This window comes from Simochromis diagramma, unplaced genomic scaffold (assembly GCF_900408965.1).
Source record: "Simochromis diagramma unplaced genomic scaffold, fSimDia1.1 OVJJ01000685.1, whole genome shotgun sequence".
NCBI lineage: Eukaryota > Metazoa > Chordata > Actinopteri > Cichliformes > Cichlidae > Simochromis > Simochromis diagramma.
In genome coordinates, this window is record NW_024387477.1 from 2,955,763 (window position 1) to 2,965,664 (window position 9,902).

The 9,902-nt window shown below is 44.6% G+C and overlaps 1 protein-coding gene across 2 annotated transcripts; it reads left to right on the forward strand.

Annotated features, from left to right (window-relative positions):
* Positions 1 to 2,614: 2,614 nt before the first annotated feature.
* On the forward strand, positions 2,615 to 9,575 carry purab (purine-rich element binding protein Ab). Of its 2 annotated transcripts, none has more exons than XM_040016607.1 (2): positions 2,615 to 2,790; positions 3,096 to 9,575. In XM_040016607.1, the coding sequence occupies exon 2, from the start codon at positions 3,177 to 3,179 to the stop codon at positions 4,020 to 4,022; it is 846 nt and encodes a 281-aa protein (XP_039872541.1). In that variant the 5' UTR covers positions 2,615 to 2,790; positions 3,096 to 3,176; the 3' UTR covers positions 4,023 to 9,575. The 2 variants fall into 2 exon arrangements, 1 of the variants encoding a protein (XP_039872541.1); XR_005693913.1 differs by lacking the exon at positions 2,615 to 2,790 and having other exon boundaries at positions 3,026 to 4,258; positions 4,981 to 9,575.
* The last annotated feature ends 327 nt before the right edge of the window (positions 9,576 to 9,902 follow it).

A 9,902-nucleotide genomic window follows, 5' to 3' on the forward strand; every position in this document is an offset into this window, starting at 1 on the left:
AGCTGTTGCGATGACTAACGCTGCGAAATTCTCTCAATGGATTCCTCGGCATGTAGAGGCGAGCGGGCGCTTCGGAGCTGAGCTCTCTGAGCTGTTAGATGGCCCCTCTGGAAAATATATCTGCTTCTGCAAAGCACGCCCGAATCCCGTTTTTATGTTCAGCGCTGTTTTTGCGAGTCATTACACTTCACAAATGTCGCCTTGCAGTTTTGCCGACTCCTGTGGCAACACGTGGTAGCAACAGTTACCAGAAAATGCGGGTGTTATAATAGAAAGACACAAATATTTTCGCCAATCTGGCTTAGATACAGTGAATAAAGCCTCATTTTCCACTGAATACTCATCCACCAATGAAATGAGACCCCTGTACAAAGTGCTGAGGTTTTTTGGGTTTTTTTTTTATGTTGACCATAAGTATCCCCTCCCAGTCTCTGCCTCCATCAGCCAAGCCATTCATAAGATTTGCCTTTCCCTCCCTGTCAGGAGCTGTGCGACCTTCGTTAGAGGTCAGAAAGACTTTTTGTAGTCCATACAGAGGAAATCAGAAACTATAATGTCACATAGGGGACACATGGACAGTTTTCATATCTCCCTCTCTCTCTCTCTTTCTCTCTCTCTCTCTATATATATATATATAGAGAGAGATAAAGAAAATGTATATAGCCATTTCATCTGAGCATGCAGCTACATCATGGCCTCATCTTCCCCTCATCACCAGGGTCAGGTCAGGGGCCTGCCTCTGTCCATGGTGCTGAAAAGCTGGACAGCTTTATTTCTCTGTCCAAGCAGGAAAACCACATCCCTGTTCATACATTATTTTCACATGGAGTCAGGAGTAAAGCCGGAGTGCCACTGATCTCTGTGGCTTTAGATGTGCTCAGTCGAATGTTTAGATTGCTCCACATTTTTGCAGTCGTTTCACCCAGCTCACAGAACTGGATCAGCCAATCTCTGATCTATCCTGTGACCCTGCCCCACATCATCCCTCCCCACCTACAACCCACATACACAAGGATCAGTCTCTCCTTCATCTAGTCAACTTGGAAGCCCTCGTTCAGAAAGCTCGCATGCAATTTTGGGAATTGTTCTAAATTAGCCTTGAAAACAAATCATTTGTTGACCAAGCAAAGTGGAGTGAAAATGATTCCTGCTGTTCACTGGCCAGGGGCAGCCACCACCAACTGCCTTCACAACCTCCCTGAACTTGAGCAAAGGAGGGCACGTTTGTCGTTACATCAGCACTTCAGCAGGGTGCTGATGAGGTCGCTTGAACTTCCCTGTCATGATACACTAATCGTAACAACCCAGCAGTCATTTTGGTAAATGGTAAATGATCTGGTTCTGCTACACGGGCACTTGTTGTGTTTACTGCTATTATGACATTTAATAGCATTGATATGATGACATTGCTTTTACTTAACATATGGAAGATGCTCAGCTATGAAGATGTGACATGCCTTTGATACAAGCAATAGTCATATCATTTCTTCCATTGCTTTACTGCGTAACTTTTAACAATGCTGTAACTCAGTTACTTCATATAGTTTTTATAATTACCATTATATGACACTTTTCTATGAACACAATTATACTGGAGATCCCAGTGAAAAGCATGTAGTTCCACCGGTGAACTATTTACTGAATTCATGTTTCCCGTAGCTCCTAATTATTAGGGACAGGGATTGGAGGAGTTATGGATGCAGCGTGAGCATGTGGATTGCAGGTGGGATAAAACTGAATTAACAATAAAGGAAAGGTTGTTTTCACAAAGGTTATCATAGTCAACTAAAACTAAAATTCAAACTAGATGTGAAAAAACATTTTAGTCGACTAAAATAAAATAAAAAAGGCTCTTGAAAAATATTAAGACTGAAACAATTGTGTCAACTTTCAAAACTAAAAACCAATAAAAATGAGACTTTGTTGGTGTTTATTGAGACTCTGTTTGTGAGTCTGCTGCTTTCAAGCGTCTGTGTTTTTATTGTCACTTCTGCAATGATTTCCTAAATCCTGTCTCTGACATGTGCCCTCCACACAGCATATATTACAAAGACTACAATGAACACAGAAACTAAAAAAAAACTACAATTGAACATTTTCAAACAATAAAAGCTAAACAGAACTTCACTCTTACTGAAACTAAACTGGCTTAAAAGAAAAAAAAAATCAAAATCAAAATCAAAATGAAATCGAAACTAGTTAGACAATACAAAACTGTAATGACTCTGGTTTTCACACATTATGGCTCATTCTATTCCACTAATTTGATACCTAGAATTTTGCTGTGGTGATTGTCTCGTGGACCCCAAACAGTAGTGTTTGTGTTTTGTGTTTGTGGGGGTCACCGGGCTATTTATTTTGCCCATATAAAGCGCTAAGTGTCAGGCCTTGAAATGAATTCCAAGAAAATCTGAATCTTAAAGGCTCCCACTGATAGAGGAGAAAATCATTATCAGAAGTGCTGCCAAACACTCGTGTCACCATGTGTGCCAATAAATGTATAGCAACAGGTTTTTCTTCCCTTTAACTTTTTTTTAAGCCCTTCAATGTCATTTCCCATTGAGAGAAACAGAGACACACCGGCGTGTCCAATCACAGGCTAATGATTCACGGTGCTTCGCAGTGCATCAAAATCCCACGCAGCCACCATCGACTGTTCATTCAGAAATTTCTTTTTCACCCCGCTCTCCCTTCTCCGCGTCTCCTTCCGTGCGGGTTCGCTGTCCGTGGTGCTGAAACCCCCAAAACGACTGTCCATGGTGCCGAAACACCCGACCCAGTAACCACCAGGTAGGCTAAGCCTTTGTCTGCGCCCTGCTCTTAGCTGTGTTTGACACAGGTTTCAAACCCCGTGATCGTCCTTTGCTTAGACCCGCTTATTTATGTAAACATATCTGTCTGTGAGCTCGGCTGCGGAGTTTTAGGCTTTCATTTGCAGTATGTGACTACTTTAACGGCTTAAAATGTAAATTCTGCGAAACGTTGCAAAAACCGCGCGGGGACCTTGAACGCAGCCCGCTCGGAGTACTACAGTAACACCACACTACAGTTACTTTCATTTTTTCACCCTGTTCTCCTCTCTCGTCTCGCGATAGAGCGGCGGAGCGGTTTGACGGGCAGTCGAGGTTGCAGCAGGCAGAGGGAGACGGTGGAAGGTAAAGCAGGGAGGCAGCATCATGGCGGACAGAGACAGTGGCAGTGACCACGGAGGGCCCACCGCAGGCCCCGGCTCGCTGCCTCCGGGCGCAATGGGCGCCATGTCCCGGCTGCAGCACGACACCGAGGAGCTCGCCTCGAAGCGCGTCGACATCCAGAACAAGCGCTTCTACCTTGACGTGAAGCAGAATGTTAAAGGCCGCTTCCTAAAGATAGCCGAGGTCGGGGCTGGGGGAAACAAGAGCCGCCTCACTCTCTCCATGTCTGTCGCCGTGGAGTTCCGCGACTATCTTGGGGACTTTATCGAACATTACGCCCAGCTGGGCCCGACCAACCCGGACGTGGTGCAGGATGAGCCCCGGCGGGCGCTCAAGAGCGAATTCCTGGTGCGGGAGAATCGGAAATATTACATGGATCTGAAAGAGAACCAGAGGGGGCGGTTCCTGAGGATCCGACAGACCGTTAATCGGGGGCCCGGATTGGGAAGCGCGCAAGGCCAGACCATCGCTCTGCCGGCGCAGGGTCTCATCGAGTTCCGCGACGCTTTAGCCAAACTCATCGACGACTACGGCGTGGACGAGGAGCCGGCGGAGCTCCCGGAGGGCACCTCGCTCACTGTCGACAACAAGCGCTTCTTCTTTGACGTGGGCTCCAATAAGTACGGGGTGTTCATGCGGGTGAGTGAGGTGAAGCCCACGTACCGGAACTCCATTACGGTTCCCTGCAAAGTGTGGTCCAAATTCGGTAACACCTTCTGTAAATACGCGGAGGAGATGAGGAAGATCCAGGAGAGGAGTAGAGAGAAAAGGGCCTCGGAACTGCTACCTGAGGGCCCGCACGGCGGAGACGACGGCGACGATGACTGACGCGGATTTTAGGAGAGCTGACATGAAACAACCGAGACAACGTTGGACTCTGAAGAGAAAAAAAACAACCCAGACTTTTAACTGTAAAATAGAAAGAGAATCTACAAGGGAATCACCCCACACACACAACCTCCACAGACATGGCAGCACCTCTGCTGTCTCCTCGCTCATTTTACTGGATGTCACCCCACTTACCACCCATGTAACAGTAAGCCGCTGCTATCAAGGACTGAACTGTAAGATATGAACCGTTTCCTACTTGATTTAAGTGACAATGAACAGAGTGTTTATATCTCTATCGATGACAGATTTTGCACACATCAAAGCTATTTCACAAAAAAAAATGTTTAAGTGTTTTAAAAACTGGTAATAGACTTAAGATTTAATCAAAATAAAACCAGAGGTTTAGAGTATAAAGTCTTCATGGAGAAGGAATATTTGACATCAGCACAAAGAGGATATATTATGGACTTTATGAAACCAAAATCCGAATCCAGATGTATAGTTTATTATAAAGGTACGCAGAATAAATATGGCAATGCTCAATGAGTTGCAGAAGGCAGCACTGCAGGCCTTGTAAACACCTGTCAGCATGCGTGTAGGCACATGTTTTGAAAAGAAGTTGGCAAAGTAGGCTGTAGTCTCTAATTTGGCCTAAACGTAGTCGGCTAATGGAAGCATTTCTCTCATGCCATTATGGAAAAGGTTGAGACACAAACCTAAATAGCCTATGTGCGCCTCAAACAAATGGGTTAAACCTATCTCTGAGCTACTCTATTGAATATCAACCCTCTTGCACCATGTCCACATAAACTTAAATGAAAAAAGTGCTAACTTAGATGTACTAATTATGATTTTGTGAATCAGCTGTAAAAAAAAAATCCTTATTAAGATGCCCACGTTTTCTGTGGGATTTTTTTCTTTACGTTGTTGTTTTTTGTTTTTTCTTTTCCTCAAGGTGGTGGGGGATGCAAAAGGATATTAAAAAAGGTCCATATGTGGGAGCGCAAGGCGCAGAAACAAACAGACAAAAAAAGACGCGTCAGCGCAGCGCGCGGCGAGGCAACGCATCCTCTCTGACGTCATTACGACCCGTGCCTTATACACTCCACTCGTTTACGTGTTCTCACGTGGATGGTCTGTGACCTCGACCGCTGTATGTTTTCATTTACGAGTGCTGTTATGTAGGCAGAAATATATACTCACCAGGGCTGTGGGATTCACACCCCTGCAGTGCATGGAGCATGCGTGGCAACACCAAAAGTAAAGCTGAAAGGCTGCTGGGAGCTGGGGGTGGGTCCAGTTGTGTTTTTGGGTGTTGTTGGCACTTTGGGGGCTATGCATGTTGTGCTATGGCGCAACATGGAGCCCAGAATCCCTAGCCGCACCCCTGGCTCGACGGACTGATCGGTGCCTCCCGAGATCTCACTGAGTGTGCGCGAGCGTGGAAAGTAAGCTGGAAATGTTATGGGTGGCTTTGCTCACCATATGCACCATGATGTTAAAAAGAAAAACAAAAAATGAAAAAAACAGCAACAACAACAAAAATATATAAATACAATAAAAATAAAAAAACGAAAACCCAGGAGCGGCTGGATGAGGCTTATTTGTCAGAGCTGAGATGGATGCTGTTAAAGAGCCAGGCAGTCAGCCAGCCAGGCAGGCCAGCCGGCCGGTCCCATGCAGTCAGTACGAATGCGGTCCAGTGGATGTAGAGGCCTATCAGTGCAGGGCCAAGGCAGTGTCTATCTCTTTATGGTGCTACAGCCCCTTGATCGCTCCTTGGGGGCCTCGCCGCTCAGAATATGTCACTTTTGCATTGTTATTCTGATGCTTCTTTTTTTCCCCTTTCCTCCACAGTATGTCGTCCAAAACGTGTCAGGTTTCCCCTCCCAGCCAGAGACGAAGCCACTGACTAGTGTAGGACATTTTATATTAGTGTGCAATATTGTGTACGTGCCAATCGTGGCATTGTATCACGTGTATAGACGAAAAAAATGTATAGGCTATGTGATCAGTAGATATTTGAAAGCATGATGATGAAGTGGATGCATCCGCATTATATTTCCAAAATGTGAAGACTTTTACTTCTCAAGGTGAAAAAAGTCAGACTCGTTGTGAGTTTTTTTTAAATTGTTTTTCTTCCTGTCACTTTCTGTAAACCAGTAGGCTGCCTTGTCTGTCTCTCAGTGCGCGTAGACTAGCTCGGGTATTTTACGTCCTCCCTTAGGAAAACGAAAAAAAAGTTCTCCTCCAAACACACAACACAGACCGTCAACAACCTCTGACTGTCTCCATGTTGGCCCTTCTACACTAAGCTTGAATAGTATCTTGGGACTTGGGTCCAGGGGTGGCTGGCATACACACACATACACGCACGCACAGACACACACATACTCTCCCCCTGTTAAGGCCTCTTGTTGATATCTGAGTGTTTGGGAGGCCTCTGAAGTGTTTTGAATTGTGTCTAGAACTGCACAAGGCCTCCTGTCATTAGGAGAAAGAGAACTGTGTGCTTGGAGCCTGAGTGCGAGCCCTCGCTCACCTGGGACTGCAGTACAGGTGAACCGCAGTTTGACTTAGGCTTTTCTGGGGTTTCAATCGAGCCGGGTGATAGCGATCAGCCGCGGCAGAAGCCAAAGGACAGAGGAGTTTGTTGTTGTTTTCATGGCGAGGATCACAATCCCCTCTGATGTGGGAAGACATGTCGCAGTCTCGCTCCTCTTTCCCAGGCGTTAAAAAAAGGCTTGTTGCTTGTGCATTATTCATCACTTAGGACGTGTAGTCCATCCCTTCATTTTGACTCAGCTGACCTTTAGCCCTGCACTGAGGTCCTGCTGAACTCTCAGTGTGTTAAATACGACTGAGCTTGTCGGTGTGGCATGCCACCTAGCTGACGGGAAGGGAACACTTTAGAGGCCTCAGCTGGATAAAAGCGGCTAATGCACTCACAAGCGAGGCCTACCGTGTATGTAGGAGAGCTGAGGCCGGGCCGAAAGCAGAAATCCCCGGAGCACACTTGGGCTCATAAGGTGTCACAAGTTCAATCCTTAGTTTTAAACGCTGATTTGTGTCTGATTGGCTGCATTTGTGATGGCAGGAGAAGAAAAAAAGGCTCCAGAAAATCCCATCTGTTCACCACAGGACTGTTTCTGGCCCACGTTTGTCTCAGTGACAGTGAAAGGCCCGATGAAGCCTGGCACTGCACTGTAAGGGCTTACCAGCAGCAGCAGCAGCCTGCCACAACCTTCCAACCCGGCTGCAGACAGATCGAGTTAGGACCTTTCTCTCTGGAAATCTCTTCCACTTCTTACAGAGATGATTATATTTCCTCACACTGCCCTCAATACAAAAAACATTTATTTTCATTGAACGCACGTACAAGCCACCTATGACTATGTGCCCAGAAAAGCACATCTGAGGTCAACCTGAGTTCATCTTGAGGTCACCGCGAGTCTGAAGTCACTGTGGTGATACAGCACTTATTCCCCAAAGTGTTCTAGTTTTAGCCTGGCTGACTTTAATCATGTCTGCTACATGCTAAGACTGGAAATACGACGCTTCCTTTCTCTTTTTCTCTAATGGCCAAATATGAGGAGAGCCTGAACATGCTCATAGAGTTCACTTTGTGAATGCCTCACTCTGTGAAACGCACACATTGTTCGCTTCTTTGTTTGTTTTTAAAAAAGATTTAAACATGTGTTCTTTTGTTTTCTCCAGGTGCTACTGGGTCAGTTGTGTTTTTAGCGTTGAACGTGGCTTTTTCGGGTCTTTGTCCGAAGCGTACTTCCGGTGCGATCAAACCTGATTTTGTGAGACCTTTACCTGGAGTCACCTCGCAACCACGTTGTGCCCACATCTACACAGTCATCCATCTCTAGGACTTAAATGCAGCATGGTAGGCGGATGTCGTTCGTCTCGTTTTCTCCGGATGGGTTGGATGTGCATGAGCGATGCTGCTCTGTGCTTGTTAGCGCTGTTTCAATTATTTTCTCCACAGCAGCAGCCATCATAGTGATCTCTAATCATGATGTTAACCGAACTTTCGCCTGCAGTATTCATTTGTCAGATTTGACTTAAGTGTGCCGTTTTCTTTCGTTGATCAGACTACTGGTAACCAGACCATTCCTGGTCAGACTGAGGAGAGGTTAAGTTGTAGATGCAGCGATATCTACTTGCTGCACGCACCTCAGTGTCAGATTGCTAGGATGGCTCCGCTGTAGGTGGGAAACAAACCGTCTACATGACGGTTTAACAGAAAACTTCCACAAATGAAACGCGGCTGCCGGCTCGCGCCTCCACCAGACTATACGAGTACTAACTAAAAAAACAAAAAAAAGTAAAGAACTGACTGAACTTCTGTTAAGGTGTTCAAAACAACCAAATGTGCTCTGTTTCTGGTTTCCAGTGTTGTAGTCTTTCATTGGCCATTCGGACTTTCTGGTTAATCACACAACCAATCGCAGCCTCTGGTCAAAGCCAAGCACTATATGACTCATTAGAAAACCACAGACAGAGGAGCTCATTCAGCATGTCTTCTGTTTGCACACGCACCGAGCAGTAGGGTCCACCGTGTTCGCAGACTGTAAAAGCTACTGTTGTGTATAGTTCTTGAAGACGTCCTTGAAGCTGTTCTGGAGATGTTGGGTTAAATGGATCCTGGATTTTTAAGGGGGTGGGGTCAATGCACAATGAACATATCCCATTGTCACCGTTTGGTCTCAATCCCTTTACCATCCCCATAAGAGATAATATGTTGTATCTTTCGAAAATATTTTATCTGTGGCGTGTGTGTGTGTGTGTATATATATATACATATATATATATGGTTTGTTATATATGATGCTCCTCCTTTCAGAAAAATATAACATGTAAACAGGAAAAACATTGCTGTTTTTTTCCTTTGTATTTTATACTTACAGAAAGCATTGAATAAAAATGGATAAATACTTGCACTTTAGATATATTAAGAAAAATAAAAATCTGCATATTATTTTTGATAGGGATCTCACATTTAAAGAGTATAAATTACAGGCTTTGTGACTATTGCTGGACAGAGATGTATTGAGTTCTACTTATTGAAGTATATTTTGTCTGTGTCAGAAGGTTTACTAAAGTAAATTGCATGATAAAGTAGTGCTACACCGATATTGTTTTTTTTTTTTTGTTCGTTTTATTTTGTTTTGTTTTTTTAGTTGATAAAATGTCTGAAAACTGTGATAACGACCCTCTTGTATCATGTTTAACCTCTCCTCACCCATTCTAGGATATTTCTTACTGAAATATGGCCTTTTCCTGACTATATGACGATGGTGCTTACTTTGGCTTTGACATCGAGCTCATCCTATACATCTCGACATCATCATCATAACTCGCGTCCTTACACTCCATTTCTTTCTGTTATGTACTCTCACTACCTTATTAAATTTCCGTTGATGGCAAAAAAGTAAAACAAAGGTGTGCTGTTTTGTACATTGCTGTTTGTTTTAATGTTGAGGGAGCTTTGTTGTCTGAAAAATGACTAATGGCGCAATAAAATGTCATTCCACATGTCCTGGTCTCTGCACAGCTGTCTTTAACTTCGCAATAGTCAGTTTTTTAACAGACCCGGGTTCGATGAACCCCAACCAGCAGGAATTGCTGACTGAATTCAATATACTATTACCAAAGTTATTAGTTTCTTTTTTTTTAAGGAAATCTGCCAAGTTTCTATGCACAACAAGAAAGACAATATACACTGATCAGCTGCGACATTAAGTTACCCTTGTTCATTCTACCCAAAGAAGCTCTCACCTATTCGGACAGGAAGCTGGACCTCTCACGGTGTCCCGGCAGGGTGGTGCCTCTATCAGTCAGGCTCATTTATGCACATCCTGCCAC

Coding starts and splice junctions, on each gene's coding strand:
- purab (XM_040016607.1), top strand. CDS start 3,177: ATGGCGGACAGAGACAGTGGCAGTGACCACGGAGGGCCCACCGCAGGC.